This window comes from Muntiacus reevesi, chromosome 4 (genome assembly GCF_963930625.1).
Source record: "Muntiacus reevesi chromosome 4, mMunRee1.1, whole genome shotgun sequence".
NCBI classification, from domain to species: Eukaryota; Metazoa; Chordata; class Mammalia; order Artiodactyla; family Cervidae; genus Muntiacus; species Muntiacus reevesi.
The window spans coordinates 114,711,563-114,732,218 of NC_089252.1; the positions used below are offsets into that span (position 1 = coordinate 114,711,563).

Below are 20,656 nucleotides of genomic sequence, written 5' to 3' on the forward strand. Positions count from 1 at the left end.
GAGGCCTCCCACCTGGGCCTGCCCGCTCGGTGCATAAGGGAAATTCAAAACCATCTTCACAGAAGCAGAAATGGTCTCCATCAAGACTGCATAATCCAGTCAAGTTAGTGACACTTCAGGCCCCAGAGTTCTTTCCCATCGTGAGCTCTTCCTTCCCCTGGCCTGGCTGCCAACTGGAAGAGGAGACTATAGGATGGTGTGTGGTAACGGACACACAGGACGCCAGGGCTGCTTTCTCAGCCGAGCGGCCTGTCAACCCTACCGCCCAGCACACACACACACACACACACACACACACATACACACGTACGCACACGCGCACACACACACGTACGCGAGAGCGCACACACACACGTACACACGTACGCGCACGCGCACACACACGTACACACGTGCGCGCGCGCGCGCGCACACACACACACACACACACACACACACACTCCATTGGGTCTCCGACAGTAAGTCTTTAAGACTGGGCAGCAGAGTGGAATTTGGGCCTTGGGGTTAGGAAGATGGGTTTAAATCTAAATCTCCCACTTACTAGCTTTGTGACCTTGGGCAAATTATTTTCCCCCTCTGCACCTATCTTTCTTCAAATGGTTCCCATGATATAAAGGGATATTATCCACCTATCTATCTACTACCTACACATTTATCTATTGAGATATCTACAAGTATCTGTCCCTGGCAGGTCCTATATAAGACACTACGGATGATGGTAATAGTGATATCAGTTGGTCCTTCCTTCTGAAGCTCTGTCATCTCTCAGGTCTCACTCTCATCATGGAATACCCGCTTCGGTGTCCTCCTGTTCCTGGGCTTCGGGGAACTCGACTCAGCTGTGACGGTAGTCTCCTCTGAGCTCCCTGACATGCCCCTGGTGTCACGGTCTCACTGCCTGAGATGGAGTGTTGTTCTTTAGTCACTCAGTTGTGTCCAACTCTTTGCAACCCCTGGACTGCAGTGCGCCAGGCTTCCCTGTCCTTCACCATCTCCCGGAGTTTGCTCAAACTCATGTCCATTGAGTTGGTGATGCCATCCAACCATCTAGTCCTCTGTCATTCCCTTCTTCTCCTGCCTTTGATCTTTCCCAGCCTGAGATGGATACTCAGATGAAAGACAGAGAAACTCATGCAGTTTGTGGAGCCCCTAGACTGGCTCTTGCTGGTCCCCTCCCCCAGGGCCTCAGCTTGTTCCCCTGACAGCTGCCCGGGAGACACCTCAGACTCCACGCGGCGCAGCTTAAGACGCTCTCCTCCCAGAGAAGTGCTATTTTCAGAGCAGGTTATAGAAGACCACACGGCACAAGGGCAGAACCAGGGCCCATGGGCAAAAGCTCTGAAAGGCAGACTGTCGGCGGCAGGGAGGACTTCCTATCGCAAAAACAGTGGAAGGGGTATCTTGGGAGGGTGGGTGTGTTCATGCAGAGGCTACAGAATTACCTGACAGAGATACAGTAGGGAGTACACCTCTATGAAATACGAGATAGGTTAGATGAACACTATGCTTCACCTTCCAACTCTGAGAACATATGATTCCAGGAAAAACAAAAACTCCCACAGATTAGATTAAGCTCTGATGGTAAAACTCACAGCAGGAGCTGCCAGGGGTTAGGGTTTCACCACGAAGCCTGGCCCTGCCTCTCCTCTCTGTAGCCTGAGAATTATATGACTGAGACCCCCAACGGTGACCTGAGCCCACAAGTTCCCTTCCAAAGGCTGCAGCGGAAGAACTCCCAGGAGCTGTCCTTCACGCTGGAGCCTGGGAATGTGCCTGGGCTACCCTTGTCTGGCGCCTGGGGAGCTTCTCTGGCCCCCACCCCCTGGAGCTTGTGGACTGAAGACTTCCCAGGGGTGGCGGGAGGGGGGAGGAGAGTCCCCCAGGACCGGCCCTTGCCAGGCTGAGACTCTCTGGCCCCACCCACAAGCCTTCTGTCTGCTGGGGCTGAGGGCCTGCTCCCTGTGGGGTTTGGCTACCATGGAATCTGTCTCCAGTCACCAAGAGCCGCCTGGGATGCCGAATTCCACAGAAGTCTGGCCACTCTGGCGTCACTGCCAAAGCCTGGCCCGTGGCCAGCCCACAGCAGGAACCCGGGGCCAGACTGCGCAGCAGCGTTTCCCTCAGGAAGCTGGGTTGACTCAAACAGGTAAGAATGCGCGGTCCAGTGCTCGTGCCCAGCTGCACACAGAGGAGGAGAACAGAGGGCCATGCAGCAGCACAAGGAAAAGTCCAAACAAGCTCGGGCTCACGGAGGGACAAGCCGCTCAGGGGGTGTCAGCGGGCAGCGCTGCAGCTGGGGGTGCATCAGTGTCCCAGCAAGGGGGGTCACCAGTGCACTGCTCTTTGGATAGACAGGCCTCATGACAGAGCAGTGATCACCAGATCTGCGTGCCTCTTTTAAAGGTGGACACCAGCGTAATAAAATGGGTACGCGGGGCAGACAGGATGGTGAGAAATGTGAAATGACATCTCCCCTCATGTGACTTTGGGCAAGTTACTTAATCTCTTGAGTCTCAGTTTCCCAAATGAGCCAAGTCTAAAGGAGTAAATACGGTAACTGGGGAAACCCTGAGGACCAGGTAGAAGCTCAAAGTCACTCAGACATGAATTTGATCAAGGTCAAGGGCTGGTGTGGGCAGGAGTGAGCCTCCTGGCAGCAGTGTTCGAAAGGGCCTGGACAAATTCGTGTCTGAGGAGCGGGGTTGGGGGACGGTGGCAGGGTGGAGGTGGGGTTCTGTAGTTGCAGGCTGGCAGCGACTTCTGCAGACTCTGAGCTACCAGTTAGGTCCCTTCTGCGCTTTTCTGAGGTATGAGCCAAGCCTTTCTCAGCTGTGGGGTCTCGAGCCCAGCAAGAAGCCAAGGCTACAGGGTTTGAGAAGAGCGGGCTGCTGCTCCCCATCTAAGCCGACTGGGCTCGGGTCCCGCTCTGCTGAGGCCACCAGTGCCGGTGACCAGGGAAGCCACAGAGGGGACAGCAAGAGGCAGCTGGTGAAGTGTGGAGGCACTCCCAGGTTGGGAGGCTCCACGTGGGGTGAGGAGGAGGAGGGCAAGGGTCCCCAGGGCCAGCTCCCTCCCTTCTCACCGTCCCTGAGCTCTGGGGGTGCATCCAAAGGGCATGGTGCCAGGCACTGCAGAGCGTCTGTGGAACTGGGGGCCAGAAGACCCAGCTCTCCTGCCCAAAAGCTATGTGACCTTGACCAGATCGTTTGCACTCTCTCTGCTGTTATGTAAAACAGAGACAGAAACACCAGCTCAAAGCATCTCACGGAAAGGCGATGAGGCTCAGAATAATGGCTGTGCTTTGTAAACCGCAAAGTGCCAGGTAAAGTAATGATCTGAGCATCATTACTATTATTTGAATACTAATAAATTATCAGTCCAGAGGAGTGAAGCTTTAATGGTAGGATTTCACGCATCAGTGGAGAAGACACTGCCGGGCGGTTTTCTGTCAGCTGCATTAAGCAGTGCACAGTAGCTCAGGGTGGGCAGGGTAGGGTGTGGACTCGGGGCTGGGCTACCCTCTGTGTATCACTGACGTGTTCCAGCAAGGTCCCTGAAGATGCAGTAAAGTCATTTCAAAAACTGTAAATGTTAGCTCCTGAGCTGACTGGAAAGGAAATCACTCGTCTGGGAGAGAAACCAAGTCCAAGGAGAAGGATTTGTGGGGTTGTGCCAAAGGCACCCTTCATGCGCCAGCCTGCAGCTTCAGCAGACAAGCTGTGAGAGAGGAGCTCCCATCGGAGGTCCCAGAGGCTGGAGAGCTGAGGAAGGAAAGACACTGAGTGACTCAACTCTTAAGGGCCGCTGGCCAGAGTCCAGCTGCCCCCACCACAGAGGAAAGCCTGTGCTTGCTCAGCATATCTGAGACAGGAAATTGGGAAAGGGTCTCAGGGTCTGCCCCAGGAAAGAGGTCAGGCCAAGCTCCTCGCCGGACACATCACCGAGCTATTCTGATCGGCTCCCCAGGCCCTGCTCCCCCGGTCCAGGACCCCAGGGGGAATGAGGCAGCGGGAAGGAATGTGGTTGAGAGGTTGTAGGTTCAGCCAGAGCAAAGGGGACAGCATGTTTCCAGGCACCTTGGGACCTTTCTAGGATCACTCCTGCTGTCCCGAGAGCCCACCTTCCCTCTGCTGAGAGGTTACAAAAGGCACCCGGGGACCTGCTCCTCCTCCTCGAGTGAGGGGAGCTGCTGCTCTAAGGGCAGGGGCATGTCCTGGACTGCAGCTCTCCCATGATCAGTGATTTCCTATGGACACCAGAAAGGTCCCGTGGGGTGGTCCATGAGACCTAAGGGGGCCCCGAGGGCTGGGTCACCCGAGGTCAGAATGTCAGCGACAAGTGATTAAAGATGTCCCTTACAAGTTAAGACAGCCCCAAAATAGTCAGTTTCCCTGAATAGTCTGTTAAGGGATCTGATCACTAGTGACTTTATATGAACCTGCCTCAAAACTCACATTTTCAGCTTACACTCACTGGGGAAAAAATTCCCTAAAGCGGTCCAACTGTGGGAAGCAGGAAGGCCTTTCTTTGCCTGAAATTTACTTTTTCTGAGCTGAGTGAAGCCCTCTGAGGCCTGTGTTTGGGGTCTGAATTGCGTCTCCTCCCTAACTGCCTGGCCCTTTAGATTCCAATCTTGGACCCCTTCTGAATCTCGGGTCTCCTTGTACTTGAGAGACTTCAGAGCCCTTTGCAGCTGGAAAAACCTAGCTGGAAACGTTTCTGAGTATCTCTCTGGGCCAGAGAATCAGTGAAAAAGGACTTGCATAATGCCCCGCCAGAAGCCCAAGGCCAGAGGTTATCGGGCCCCAGTCCTTCAATTTGGGACACTCATCACTGCTTTTCCAGGTCTCTGGCTAGCGCACGGCCTGAATCACAGTATCTCAGACCTGCAAGGAGATTGTTAAGAGCTGCCTGTTCCAACAGCCCTAGCCTCCAGCCCAGCCTTTCACCATGTGCCTGAGGAGTGGCTTGGACATCAGCAGTGATGTGGCAGCCATGTACCGCTTCCCCAAGCAGCCATTTCCCCTCTCAGCATCAGAGACTTTACTCATGTCTTCCAATAAGCTTGCCTTTGGCACCGGATCCACCCCATGACAGCTGTCAGAGAGCTGAAGATATGGAGTCACAGGCTCCTTGAGACTTTGGCTGCTTCACGGCAGCCCTTTTAACTTCTGCTCATAGAACGGCTCTGCCAAATGCACCAACCTCTGGGCCTCTCTCCTCTGAGCACCTGCCTTGTTACGCTGTGACTCTCGGATGGGAAGCGACATTGGAGGTGTGCTGTGATCAGCTCAAGATTGAGGAAGAGCCTCATGTTCTTCCTGGACACATTATGTGCGTTCATGTTTCCAAAGGCTGAATCTTAGCATCTTAGACCCTCAGGGTTCTAACTCACAGCCAGATAGAAAGACCAGGGGTGGGTTTCTGAAAACCCTTCATGAGCAATTCAGCCCTTTGGCTCTGAAAGGTTTTATTGGGGAATAAAAAGCAGAGCCCTGTGATAGGAAATGACAACAACTAGACACACGAATAAGAGCCCAGGACACCTCCTCTGCGGGCGTGACCTGAATGCTCCGTCCACCTGCAGTTCTGCCCTGTGGTTCCTGGGGTCTCCCCGGAGGAGACCTGCTCCTGCTCCTGGAGGAGCAGACCCCCTCCAGAGACCCAGGATGTGATGAGGCCCAGCTCAGATTCCAGACGACAGGAGCCAGGACAGGGAGTGAGAAGGGGATAGGAGGGCAGGCCTGAGGGGGAGGCTCTGCAGGCACGTAGCCTGGAGGCTTTGGCCGGCACTGGCCACCAGGTGTCACTGCCACCTTGAGAACGGCACTCCAAGTGGAGGGTCTCTCAGGGCAGCCCTGAAGCTGGCAGGCCAGCCAGGGCGAGGCCAAGATGATAAGGGTTTGCCACTCACTCCTGCTCTCAGCGACTTCGTGCCTCTCACACCCCTGTCCCTATTCCTCTGAACTGGGCCTGGCAGCTGGCCTGGGCCCAGCCCCATGACTTTGCTCTCTGCTTCTTACAATTACTCCACTGAGGCGGCTGGCTGACAAGGTAAGGGAGGCCCTCTGCTCACCTCCCCCACCCCTAACCTCCTTCAGGCTTTCTTTTAGAGTCACAGAAACAAACCAAAGCTCTAATGAGGGAGCTGTAGGCAAGGAGAGAGAGGGAGAAAGGGAGAAAGGTCGGCAACGGCTAGTCATAAGTAAGAGGATGACAGAGGATGAAATGGTTGGATGGCATCACTGACTTGATGGAGATGAATTTGAGCAAGCTCCGGGAGTTGGTGATGGACAGGGAAGCCTGGTGTGCTGCAGTCCATGGGGTCAGAAGAGTCAGACACGACCGAGCAACTGAACTGAACTGAAGTCTGTCCTGATCTTGACCTAGAATATGGGCAAGAAGCAGCATCTGGGGCTTGTGACACAGGCCAGAGACTCCCGCAGCCTGAGCTGCCAGAGCCACAGAAGAATGAGGCCAGGACTGGGGAGCCTGATGGTGAGGAGCCGACCAGAGTTAGTGGCAGCACCCATGGGCTCAGATTGCCATTCAAAGCCCTGGCTGAGGCCCAGGTAAACTCGCTTTGATTTACATCTCTTCCATTTGGACTCAACCAAATTCATTCAGATCTCCACCCCAAGTCCAGTGTGCTGCTAGGGCTGTTAAAGACACTTATTACAACCGGGAATTCGTCCAACAAATATGTATTGCACTGGCAGATCAAGGGAGAAGTAAGTGGGAGTGGTTTATCACTGTTATTTATATAGAATGGCTACCATGTAGTGATAATAAAAAAGCAGACAGATTTGGTTTTTGTACAGACTGACTGTACTGGGCAGACCACACCTACACCGCTCCTTTAGTGTAGCCAGGATGCCTCTGCCAGACCTGAGACACAGCAGTTGAGGAAGAATTAGTTATATGATCACAAAGGAGCCAGTCACGCAAAAATACAGAAAGAATTTGTCAGAGAGAGGACGCAGTTAACACAAAGGCCTGTACCAGTGTGGTAAGGGCGTGGTGGGCATGAGCTAGGATGGTACGAAGATGTTGCATTTATCCCTGTCACCCCAAGTCTATTAATTAATTTTAATTTAATTTAATTTAATTAATAGGCTAGGCCTATGCTGGTCAGAGAAAACACAGACAAATAAGGCTTGAAAGTATTTGAGAGACATTTGCTAAATTAATTTAATTATGTATGCAGTAAAGAATTTGGCCTTGCCCAAAGAAAGATCTGGCCCTTATTCACAATACCCCTCCCTGCGTTGGGAAGTAGCCTCTGCACTCTTTGGAATTTCCTGAGTGACAGCAGTGTCTTTGTTATTCAAGGTGGGGGCCCCCTCAGACCACCCCTGATGGTGCATGATAATGAGGTGACTCAGGGTGGACCCCTCAGGCCCTGTGGTATTAGACTGACCTCCAGGGAGGGGACAGTTGGAGACGCCAGAGTTCAAGGAGCTGATCAATCAATCCAGCAAGCTTATGAAATGAAACCCCAAACAAAACCCCTGGACACTGGAATTCAGGGGAGCTTCCCCGGTTGGCAACACTCCCCGGCCGGATCAGGGACAAGGCCAGAGACTGACACATCCTGAGGACAAGAGCAGCTTGGGTTTGGGACGCTCCCAAACTCTGCCCTGTGCAGCCTTCCTGGGCCTTTATTTTTGGATCTGTGTCCTTTCCCATGATGCAGCTGGGAGCACAGCGGCTTTCAGGAAGTTCTGTGAGTACTTCCAGAGAATCCTCGAACCTGAGGGTGCTCTGGGGAAGTGTCTGAACTTTCTGCTCGTGGCAGGAGTAAGGGTAATCTGTGGAGGACTTGCCTTCAGATTTCGCCGTTGGGCTGACCTCAGGTTTCATGTGACCTCAGAAAGGGAATCTAAAGAAAGGATCTAAAGATCGTCTCTCCCAGTTCCATTATACAGGTGAGGAAGCAGGTCCAGAGGTGGGAAGGGACTCACCCATAGTCATGTGACATCCCGGCACAGGGGGGCTGGCCCCTGAGTGTCCTGACTCCCAGCACACTGTGCTTTCTGCAATATCCTGTTGTAACTTCAACTGTGAAGCTCAGTGGGGAAAAACTTACCCTGAAGCCACAAGGGCTTTGCTGCAAGGACTTTTTACAGGCCTCCCTGTGTTTAGGGAAGCTCACTCCTTACCAGGTTTCCTGCCTTGAGTCTGAGGGCTTTCTCTTTAAAATATTTAAGTTGAAGTATTTAATGTTCACAAAGCAAGGGAATCACATGAAAGAAGAATCAATGCTTTCATTGGGTGAAAACACTTTTTTAGGGGGGAAAGTCTTTCTTTGTTACTGAAATTTTATAATTTTCAAATAATTAAAATTTAGTGCTAGAAAAGATCTTCGTGAATTTCTTGGTTCAACCCTTCCTTTTACACACAGATGCTGAGGCGGAGAAAGAAAAGGGAGTCTACCCAAGGCGACCTCATGAGTCAGTGGCAAGGACAGGCTGAACTCAGGTCTCCTGACCCTCGGCATAGCCTTCAGTCCGGTCAGAACGATTCTCCTGTAGGAGCCAAGAGAGTGCGCACACGTTTATAAAGTCCTGAAGGGGCCCTCACAGGGTCCCAGAGCAGCCCACGTTTGTTTATATTGCCTGGGCAACATTGGCTGTCTTACTCTGTCATAAATTCTTTAAGCAGCTACCAGATGCTCTCTATTTCTCAGGGGGTTGGGGGAAAGGGGACTCTTGTCACTCTTCCTATAGAGCAGGAATGAGCAACCATCTGCCAAGCCCACCACAGAGACAGCTAGGACCAGAAGACACCTTGATGCCATCAGATTTACTAAATCATAAAACCTACTGCAGGCCTGATGTTATTTCAACCAGGAAAATCTTTCTATCACCTCTAGTTAAGCACAATATTTAAACAATGGGCTTGTAGCTCTAACAAGCAACTAAGGTAGGCTTCCCTCATTACCCTACATAATTATCTGGTGACTGTATTCCTGAAGCACAGGAACAGATTTTTGCACTTGTTTAGAGGCCCCCACAGCGTGAGCTATCTAAGAAGTGAAAGTGTCAGTGGCTCAGTGTGTCTGACTCTGCCATCCATGTAGATGGATGCCCGCCAGGCTCCTCTGTCCACGGGCTTCTCCAGGCAAGAATACTGGAGCGGATAGCCATTCCCTTCTCCGTGGGATCTTCCTGACCCAGGGACTGAACCCTGATCTCCTCCACTGCAGGCAGATTCTTTACCATCTGAGCCACCAGCGAAGCCCCACAGAAGGTGTGTAACACACACAAGAGTTAATCTGTGGCAACAGCCCGCCTCACGGGGCTACTCTCAACTTGGGCACAAAGACAGCACAGACATAAGTTACCCCATAAGCTCTCATCTATCCAGCATCAGTCAAGATGGAAGGAGAATTCTACTCAGAGAGATCTTTAAAGTTCAAAAGGTATTTAGATATCATCTTGTATTAATGGGGGTGGAGAAAGGGTGGAGGAGACAGATTGAGAGAGGGTACTGACTTACCGCTTGCCATGCTGTTTTATTTTAGTCATTTTCTACAGAAACACTTCTTATGCATCATAATTCTGGCCTTCTTGACCAGCGTATGAAACACTGACTAAAATGCAATCCTTTCCTGAGGGTTCAGCTCCATTGTTATGACTGTAAACTTGTTTCTATGCTATGATTCTGTGATATTCAAATGATGAGAAGATAAATGTGGGGGTAATTTGCTTCTATACTAAATAATCCAGACAAGTTTATACTTTCTTACCCCTCTTTTTCTTCTTTCTTACCATACGATTTCAAGAATCCAATTACTTGGTTCCTGATTACAGCATAATCCCAGCAAAACACTGATCTTTAGAAAAGGGAGAGATGATCTCAAAGCCAAAGACTGGAGGGAACCTACACCCAGAGGCTGCGTACTTATGTAGTAACACAGGTAACCTTTATGGAGCATTTATGATATGCTATGCCATAGTTTATGTTCTTTACTTCATTTGATCCTTGTAACAATCCTAAAATACAGGTGCTATTGTTCAAATCTCTCCTGAGTCAGAGATACAGTCCTTGTTCAAGGTCACAAAGCCAGTAAACTGTCAAACTTGGAGAGTTCTTGCATCAAAGCCCACATTCTGAGTTCGATTCCACCTCCTTAAATGTCTGAAGTAGGATCTTGAAAGCAAGATCGCTGAGAGATTTTCATTTACAAGTAATAAAACCTGAACCCTAGAAAGGGTAACTTCCCCCCAAAGTCACACAGCCATTTGGAGCTAGACTAGGACTCAGTTCTTGGATTCACTGTTCCAAGTTGTTACAACTCTATTACACAGTGGAGGGAAGAGTTTAGCAATATTTTTGAAAAATGAGCTACATCCTAGATAGACTAAAGGCCCTCAGGCCCAGGGTCCCTGCCTTTCTTTGGCCCATTCTAGAGCCACAGGGCCTGAGGTTCCACAAAAGCTTCAGTGTGGATCTCCCACTAGACCTGTGGCTGGAGTACTGTCGTTGTGGATGTGACTGACCTGAGTCACACACCACAGGCAACTAGGAAGCTGCCTCATCTCCCCTAGGGAGGAAAGCAGAGTTCTCATCTGAGTTCGACCTGTCACTCTCTCTCTCCCAGAATGAGGCACCAGACTCTCCCCCTCTCCAGACCAGCAGCTGTCTCAGAAACACCCTTCTTTCTCTACAAATGTGACAGACCCCTCAGGCACTGAACAGCTAGTGAGAGACCTGACCCAGCCCTTCCTCAGAGACCTCCCAGGTTACAAGTCCCAGGGGAACAGGGTCTAGTTTCCTGGAGTCCTCAAGTTCAGAGGGGAGGGATCTGATACTCCATCTCTGGACAGTTATACAATCTGATCCTGCAGATTGCTAATGAGGAGGTTTCTATAAGGGGTGAGGGAAGATAATCTCAGAGGGGAGGGAAGGGAAAGCGAGGGAGAAGGAAAAGACTCCAGAGAGTCCACCCAGGCCTGTGGGTATCTGACCTCTGCTCCGTCCGAGAGCCACTGCTGTCTGCCGCAGCGGGCTAGGCAAGGGTCTGTGGCTGCCCTTGTGTCTCCTTCCTGCTTACCTGTGGCTGCTGGGTGGTCAAGGGTCTCTGAGGAGAGAGGACAGGGGTCCTCGACAGCAGCTGGTTCATCTTGCTGACGACCAGCTCAGTGATGAGCTGTCTGTCCTCCGCCTGGTGCTCCCCAATCAGCGGCATACTACAGTCCATGACCTGGTGGGGGAAGGGAACCCGGTTAGGAAAGGACACGCCCACGGCCTGGGACCGTCTTTCAGAACGAGCAGGACTTAAGCCAGCAGAGGTAGGCTGGGGTGAAGTGGGTGCTTGTGTCTTCAGCTGGCATGCCTCCAATTCCCTTCTCCTGCAGCCTGGGTCTTGGGCCTCCCCAGACTGCATGCGGGTCAGGGCTCAGCAGGACTTCAGTCTGGTGACTGAGGGTGGTGGGCAGAGGGAGAGGGCAGGCAGGTAGTCCAGCCTCAGGCTCTGAGGCTGGCAGGCAGGGGAGCAGGGACATGCAAGGCCACGCCCTTAACTCCGGGGAGGAGAAGGCAGTTCTCTCCTCTGTGACTCTTCTCCCACACAACCTCTGTCCCCACTGAGACTCTGCCCATTAAACGACTGGCTTCCTGCCTTTGCTCATGACCTGGGATGCCTTCACTTTCACCACTGAGCCAATGCCTCCTGTACCTCAAGGTCCAGATCAATGTTTTCCTCCTTTAGGAAGTGTCTGCCTGCCCAGGATCACAGACTCCACAGTTCAACTCTCTCATTCAGGGATAAGAAAACCAAGGCCCATCAAGAGGAGGGTGGTATGACCACCTAGAAGTTACATGCTGAGCAGGCCACGGAGTAGATTCTGAAGCCCACTTTGGGCTTCAGACATGAATCCTCTGCAAATACCACCGACACCTGGCAAGGAGCCTTTTCTGCTCCCGGGAAGACTGGACGGGAACGTGTGTGAAGGACACCTATAGCCTCTGACTCTCCCTTTAACGTGGGAAAAGGGTCAACGAGGTTGTGCCAGAGGCCCAGACGGAGTCAAGTGTCTCCAGGGTTCAGAGAAGGGCTAAGAAGAACCTCCTGCGCCCAGGAGACCTGAGCGCTAGCCAAGCTGAGACACCGACTCACTGTGGCTTTGCTGTGGCATCGGGCCTCCACTCTCGCACTGGCAGAGCAGACTGGACCCAGTGATTCCCAAGGCCAGCTTCCGGAGACTAAGAACGGCAAAACGACTGAAGGCTTCCCAGAGGAGCGGCCGGCTAGGACCCCGGAGCCCGGGTCTGGCATCTCTCACCGGTGGCGTGGGTCAGCCCCGCTGGTTAGAAACCACAGCTGCACTGGCAGCTGTTTGGCTCTGCACACTCCCCAGCTGTGTCACCAGGGAACCTTCCCGCGGCTCAGGAGACTCTGACCTAACTGCAGTCTGCGCTCCCATGCAGCTCTCAAGCCAAGAGCTTGGCCTCCAGCCCTGGGGCTCGTCTCTTACTGACATACTCTTTGGGCCAGACTTACCTCAAAAATATAGTCTCTCCCGTCTTTGCCGTGCACAGCTTTGACGGCACAGATGTCCAGGCCGCCGAACATCTCAGAGCAGGTGTCTGCCCACAGCCTGTACCTGCAATGGGGCGGGGGGGTGTCCTGAGGCTGGGGTACTGGCTCCCACTAGCCCGCTTGTGGTCATGCCATCCTGGCTGCCTCGATCCTCCTGGCTGCACCCCCCAGCCCTCCTCCCATCAACCAAGCACATTGCCCTCTTGCTTTGCTCTCTAGACCCTCTCCGCCTTGCCAAGCTTAGAGCAGGTCTCACCTACTCTAGGCAGCCTCCCTCAGCTGTTCAGCCCACAGTAACTCCTCCTGCCCTGGAGCGTCTATGGCAAGTCCAGTCTTTATCTCCACCATTCTCCATCATATCTCCAGTCCTGCCTGATCTTCTTAACTGGGATTTGGGCCTTTGTGTTCCATCTGTCTGGCCAGATTAGAGGCTCCCTTCGGGCAGGACTTGTTTCTTACACCTCCTCTTCTCCAGAAGCCGCCCTCACGACAGGGGAGTTGCCCCCCTCCCCTCGCTCACCGGTCTGACATGGCGATCTGCTCCAGCATTGCGGAGCCAGTGTTTGTCTTCCAGTTCCCTGAGATCGACGTCCTCCTGCAACAAGGCCCCGCCAAGACGGGTCAGTGAACTGCACTGTGCTGACGGCTCATGGTCGCTGTCCCCACCTGCCTCTCCCATCAAGAGCCTGGGGGCCTGTCTGCTGAGCCGAGAGCCTGGCTTCTGCTGCCAAACCCCCAACCCACAATGCTCTCCTCCTTTCTACAAGAGTCCGGCCTAGGTTGCCCTGACGCCCTGGAGTCTTCCCTGATCTTTTCAACCTGATGAGCGCTTGCTCTCCTTACAATTCCTAGAGGATTTTGCGTCCACCTCTCTTCAAATCCTGTGTCTACTTTTTACTTTAGTTATCTGAGCTAAGTCTTCTGTCCACAAATCTATTAACCACTTGAAGATATATATTGTGTCTTGTACTTTGGCCACCTGATGAGAACAGTTGACTCATTGGAAAAGACCCTGGTGCTGGGAAAGATTGAGGGCAGGAGGACAAGAGGGTGGCAGAGGATGACACGGTTGGATGGCATCACTGACTCAATGGACAAGTTTGAGCAAACTCCAGGAGATACTGAAGGATAGGGAAGCCATGGGGTTGCAAAGAGTCAGACACAACTGAGCAACTAAACAATAACAACAAATTGTGTCTAGTGAGACACAGATGTATAGAACAGACTTTTGGACTCTGTGGGAGAAGGCGAGGGTGGGATGATCTGAGAGAATAGCATTGAAACATGTATATTATCAAGTGTGAAACAGATCGCCAGCCCAGGTTGGATGTATGAGACAAGTGCTCAGGGCTGGTGCACTGGGAAGACCCAGAGGGATGGGATGGGGAGGGAGGTGGGAAGGGGATCAGGATGGGGAACACATGTAAATCCATGGCTGATTCATGCCAATGTATGGCAAAAACCACTTCCATATTGTAAAGTAATTAGCCTCCAACTAATAAAAATAAATTTAAAAAAATAAATAAAATACAGATTAATACAGAAAAAAATATATTGTGTCTAGTATTCCCATCAGCCTACCCACTTGGCATCTATCTGGGCTGACTTGGTATGCACAAGCTGAATTCTATTGGTCCTGGAAATACCCTCAAGACTCCAGTGAGTATCTTCCCATGGCTTCCTTACTAGCTCACTTATTCTTTCAACAGTTAACACTGAGGGCCTACAGTATCAGCACTGTGGCTCTGGACAAGCTGGCTGACCTCTTCAGGCTTAAGTTGCCTCATCCCTCACATGGAGCTCATGGAGTCAAGTCCCCAAGCCTTCTCTTTTGTGCCCTCTGCATCCTCCATCTGCGACCACAAGTTAGATAGAGTCAATTAGTCTTGGACTAAGGAGGAGGCAATTGACCTGGTTTCTGGTTCTGGATTTGCTCTTGACTGGCTGGGTGACCTTGGGTGAATCACCTCACCTCTCTGAGCCTTCCTTATCCTTTTGTAAACACAGGGTTGTCATGAGGACCAAATGATACAGGTTTTAAGTAAACTGTAAATTAGTCTTCACTGAGACACAGTCAAGAGGAAGGGGATAGCCCAGGGACAAAAAAGCCACGCTCACCCACTGACAGAGCCCAGTCACTCGCTACCACATGCTGGCCTTGTCACTCACTATCACTGGAGACTGATGATGTGATTCTCTGCTCAGCAGTTCTCAGGAGTATCCTCCCTGGAGATCCAATACCAGATGCTGGGAAACCAAGACACATGGCAGGTTCTTCAGAGCCCTGCACCAGCCCAGAGAGCCGACCCTTACAGCAGTGACAACGCCTCACATCTGTACAGTGCCGATTCCCTTCCAAGGCTGCTCCATTCCAAATCCCTCACCAGAGCCTCACTGAAAATTCTCTGGTGTGAGTAGGCTGCGATTTTTGCCCCCACTTTACAGACGAGGAGATTGAGACTCAGAAAGGTTTGCTGACTCGTCCAAGATTTTATATCTAGTCAAACTAGGTTCACATGCTAGCAAGGTAATGTTCAAAATCCTTCAAGCTAGGCTTCAGCAGAACATGAACTTTCAGATGTACAAGCTGGATTTAGAAAAGGCAGAGGAACCAGAGACCAAATTGCCAACATCTGCTGGATCATAGAAAAAGCAAGGGAATTCCAGAAAAACATCTACTTCTACATTATTGGCTACGCTAAAGCCTTTGACTGTGTGGATCACAACAAACTGTAGGAAATTCTTAAAGAGACAGGAATACCAGACCACCTTATCTGTCTTCTGAGAAGCCTGTATGCAGGTCAAGAAGCAACAGTTAAAATTGGACATGGAACAACAGACTGGTTCCAAATTGAGAAAGGAGTACGTCAAGGCTGTATGTCACCATGTTTATTTAATTTACAAGCAGAGTATATCATGTGAAATGCCGGGCTGGATGAATCATAAGCTGGAATCAAGATTGCCGGGAGAAATATCAACAACCTCAGATATGCTGATGATACCACTCTAATGGCAGAAAATGAAGAGGAACTAAAGAGCCTCTTGATGAGGATGAAAGAAGAGAGTGAAAAAGCTGGCTTAAAATTCAACATTGGAAAAACTAAGGTCATGGCATCCAGCTCCATCACTTTATGGCAAATAGATGGGGAAAAGTGGAAACAGTGACAGATTTTCTTCTCTTGGGCTCCAAAATCACTGTGGATGGTGACTGCAGCCATGAAATTAAAAGATGCTTTCTCCTTGGAAGAAAAGCTATGACAAACCTAGACAGCATATCAAAAAAGCAGAGACATTACTTTGCTGACAAAGGTCTGTACATCAAGGCATGTATGTATGGATCGAGTCATGTATGGATGTCAGAGTTGGACCATAAAGAAGGCTGAGTGCCAAAGAATTGGTGCTTTCCAACTGTGGTGCTGGAGAAGGCTCTTGAGAGTCCCTTGGACTGCAAGGAGATCAAATCAGCCAATCCTAAAAGAAATCAACCCAGAATAGTCACTGGAAGGACTGGTGCTGAAACTGAAGCTCCAATCCTTTGACCACCTGATGCAAAGGGTCAACTCATTGGAAAAGACCCTGATACTGGGAAAGATTGAGGGCAAGAGGAGAAATGGGCAGCAGAGGATGAGATGCTTGGATGGCATCAACAACTCAATGGACATAAGTCTGAGCAAATTCCAGGAGATAGTGAAGGACAGGGAAGCCTGGTGTGCAGCAGTTCCTGGAGTCGCAGAGTCGAACGCAACTCAATGACTAAACAACAAGCCCAGGACTCTTGGTTCCCTCATTGGGTTTCGCCTTCCCCTACACCCCACTGCCTAGTTCAGAAAAGATGAACAACTCACAGTTGAGTGGCTTGCTCTACGTGAACAGAAACACAAAGACAGATCAGAATAAAAATAATGCTGTCTTCCTAGCACTGGTGGTTCATAGGTGTGCTCCTGTGACCAGGCTGGGCCAAGTCCCTCACTTCCTTGTCCGCAGCACAAGGCCATGGTACATAATAGGGTGTCAGAAACTTCCGAGTGAGTAATAGCAAAGTCCCTTATACTTCACACCTTTCTCTGACAATGGGATGCCAGGCACAGATCCATGATGGCCACCTGGGGCACATGAGAGCAGAGGGGAACCTGAGAAGCTATTCAGGGACAGCTCAATGGCCACTCAGGACTCACAGGCCATCCGACCTCCACAGAGGGACCCCCCCCCCCCCTTATTGCTGACTGACAGACAGCAGCAGGGGTGGTGCACTCTTCCCACCAACCCTCGACGGCTCCTCGTCTCCAGGTGAGGGCTTGGGGAGACGGGAAGAATCTCAAACTTTACCTTGGCTACTGTCGGGTCAGCTCCTTCTTCTGAGAGCAAGAAGATGGCCAAAAGTTTGGGGAAGAGGAGCTGAGAGAACCTAAACATTCACCCAAACAACCAACAGTCCCTCACAAGTAAAAAAGTTAAGCGAATATTTTCTAAAGCTGCTCTGGTCACTTACCCCTCATCAATCGTTGGGGCTTCTCTTTTCCTATGCTCCATTTAAGTTGTTTTCAGAAACCCCAATCTTTAAAAATGTGGTGCCTCCTTTTAAGGATCAAGACACTCTTGCTCCACTATCGTCGATGCTTTTTTATTTATGGGATTTTAAAATTAAAGGATAGAAAATCTGCTTTCATCAGTGCCAAAATCATGGATTTTCCTACTACTTTTAGCTACTTTTTATAATGGTCTTTTAAACTGTGCTAAGTCGTGTCCGACTCTTTGTGACCCCATGAACTGTACCCCATCAGGCTCCTCTGTCCATGGGATTTTCCAGGCAAGAATACTGGAGTGGGTTGCCATTTCTTCCTCCAGGGGATCTTCCTGATCCAGGGATTGAACCCACATCTTCCTGTCTTATATTGTGCACACTTCTTGATTTTATTTATTTATTTGCTTGGCTGTGCACAGCACTTGGGATCTTAGTTCTCCGACCAGGGACGGAACCCGGGCCCTCAGCAGTGAGAGTGCAGAGTCCTAACCACTAGACCATCAGGGAAGTCCTATATTGTGTGTAATTTTAAAGCAACCCTAAATTCCTTCCTGAAGCAGGATAGCTTTAAATAAAAAAATGATGAACTTAGAAAGTAGGAATCTGGTCAATAAAGGTAAAAAGGATTCTGTGCCTCAGTTCCCCACAGGGCTCTTCTCTGCATACTTATTGGGCGCCTCCTACAAGTCTGCTGCTGCACAAGGAAGCAGGGTTGCAGCAATTACTCTGTCATTACCACCCAGAGAGCTCAGAGGAGCGCAGTAGAAACGCCCATGTGCGAAGAGTGCTCAGCTAGAGGTGTGCGAGGGGTTACAAGAGGGCGCACAGGGACGGGGCTCCTAACTCACTCGAGGGGCAGGGAGTATAAACCCTAAAAAGAAAGAAAAGGGAAAAAAAATGAAAATAGGTGGATAAAGGGGAAGGAAGCTGCTCTACCCTGATGTGAGCTCAAGTCCAGAGTGGCAAAGGTCACATTCATAGATTGTGATGTTTTCTTTGTGAAGAAAAATACTACCTTAAAATCTTTTTAAAGTGTGAAGTTGAAGTGAAAGTCGCTCAGTTGCGTCCGGCTCTTTGTGACCCCCATGGTCTATACAGTCCAAGGAATTCTCCAGGCCAGAATATTGCAGTGGGTAGCCTTTCCTTTCTCCAGGGGATGTTCCCAAACCAGGGATTGAACCCAGGTCTCCTGCATTGCAGGGCGGGTTCTTTACCAACTGAGCCACAGGGAAAGCCCAAAAATACTGGAGTGGGTAGCCTATCCCTTCTCCATGGGATCTTCCCAACCCAGGGATCGAACTGGGGTCTCCTGCATTGCAGGGTGGGTTCTTTACCAACTGAGCTATCAGGGAAAATGTGAAAGTTACTATTTCTAAAATTGGACTTGTAAGCCATTTGTGTTTGGATGTATATTTCAGAAGATCAGGTAGTCTTGAAATCTTTTCTTTTTCTGAATTCTATTGCAGGAAGCCTTTCCCTTCTCATTTTGGCAAATGGACCCAGTTACATGGAACAGTCACCTATTCTCAAAACCACTATGCTTTTCACGTTCTGGAGTGTCTACACGGCTACATATTTACAGCTTCTTAGCTTTTTCTGTGCTCTGGCAGCCTCGTGAAGCCTACAGATTCCTTTTGATGTATGAAATAGTGAAGAGTTATAGGTGTGAAATAAAATACACAGAACAACAAAAGAACTCAATTATTTAAAATAATTATCAAAAAAAGTTATCAAAAACAATAAATCTCTGATTAGTGTAAAAATATCTTTTTTTGTAAATAACAAATGTATTTACAGATACGAATGTAGCAGCAAGTCTAAGTATCATAAGTAATGATAAAATTAATTGGTATTTAGAGATATCTGTCACAAGCATATGTGATGCAAAAACCTCTGTGGTCACCGCTGGTGACAAACCACACGTCTGTCTACTACTGCAGCTACTCCAATCTGCTCACAATTGAGGAGAGCATCAGGTTTCACTTAGAGGCTAATGAAAGTAAATATTCAGTTTCTGTCTCATCTTAGTTCGGGAACCCCTCCTCTGCCTTGAAAGGAAGCCAGGCCCAGACTCCCTTATGTGAATGGCGCCCTCCCTGTGTTCTCTGCCTCGTGGGGCCAGGAGAGGCGAAACTGAGAGCTGGCTGCTGCCTGGAGGCTGAGCATTGTCCCTGAGCTGAGGAGACAGGGACGGGCATCTGGGGGGCCCCACCCCACTCACATGTAAGCCTTGTAGTTGGTGCCTATCTTCTGGACCCGGATGTCATACTTGGCATCAATGAAAGGCTCTGCGGTGGCGTAGGTCTGGGTGAGGGCCACCACGCTGGCAATGTCCTGGAAGTCGTAGTGGTTTTCCACTTTGACCTAATGGTGGAGAAAGGCGGAGAAGGAGAAAGGGAGATGCACGCGCATGCACACACACACACTCACACTGAGAGTCACAAGAGCCCTCGGCCCCCAGGCTCATCGCGATGCTCACACCCAGAGGCAAACCTGGGTGCCACATCTCCCTAGGAGGCCCCCACTCTTGAGCTTCCCTTCCCAGGGCTCGGGAGCCACATCTGCGGCAAAGAGCACAGGGACAGTCCGGTGGCCTGCACTCTGCTTGCTGCAAGAGGCCTGGGTAACACTCGTGGGTTCAGAGGGGCCATATCATCTTCGCCCCAGCGAGAATACATCAGCAACTGAGGCAGAAGAACAGTCCACAACCGGGCTTCTGGAAAAGCTCCTGCTGTGGCCTCACCCCCAGAGCACAGCGGCCCTGGCCTCACCTTGCCCATGCCCGAGTGAGCGTGGCCGATCTTCACCACCACAGGGAACGTGGGCAGAGTCAGCTGAAAGCAGAGGAGAAAGGAATGAATTGGTCACAGTGTATCTGTCTCTCTGGGGAATCCTACAAATATTTTTCTTGGGGACACCCTTGGAAGCACTCTTTAAAGAACCAGTGCAACCTATTTGCATCAGAAATTAAAAAATTTACAGAGTGACAGTGACTGGCCTAAGGTCACAGCATATGAGTGGGAGAACTACAAGGAGCCTGTTCTTCTGTTTGGTACTCTCTGCATCTTTAAGACTCATTGCTTCAACCTTCATGGGTCCAGCTTTCCTGCACTGAACCTGGCTTTTCTCCCCTCTCACACTCTCTTCCTTGCTCAGCAACACCTCAAACTCACCACTGAACACAGCTCAGAATGCAAAGGCAGATTTCTGCCCAGTTTGGGTTGGAAGATAGCTAACATAAGAAAGAAAGATGCTTAAGAGGGTAAATGCGACCTTGTTGTTCAGTCACTCAGTCGTGTCTGGCTCTGCGACCCCATGGTGGTGGCACGCCAGGCTTCCCTGTCCTTCACCACTACCTTGAGATAGTCATATTTTAACTAGAGGAACCACAAAGACTTACATGAAGAAAAGTCACCCCCTAAAGGCAGGATTTCAAGCTGTTACAAAGTGGCCATGGGAGAAGTAACATGGTAGAGGGGACCAGACCTCAGGAGACCTGCATCCCAGTCTCTCCGCAAGTTCGTTTGCCTCCTTGGGCCTCAGCCTTCACATCTGCCAAGCGAAGAGGCCGAACGGGACGCTGTCAA

At 50.5% G+C, this 20,656-nt stretch overlaps 1 protein-coding gene across 1 annotated transcript in view; it reads right to left on the reverse strand.

Annotated features, from left to right (window-relative positions):
- Positions 1-20,656, reverse strand: part of SYN2 (synapsin II) — a 150,005-nt gene that overhangs the window by 10,107 nt on the left and 119,242 nt on the right. The window contains exons 6-10 of the mRNA XM_065933958.1: positions 19,841-19,903; positions 19,291-19,433; positions 13,068-13,142; positions 12,509-12,611; positions 11,060-11,209 (exon numbers count right to left, since the gene is read on the reverse strand). Of these exons, the coding sequence (XP_065790030.1) occupies positions 11,060-11,209; positions 12,509-12,611; positions 13,068-13,142; positions 19,291-19,433; positions 19,841-19,903 (534 nt within the window). The remainder of the gene's footprint in view (positions 1-11,059; positions 11,210-12,508; positions 12,612-13,067; positions 13,143-19,290; positions 19,434-19,840; positions 19,904-20,656) is intronic.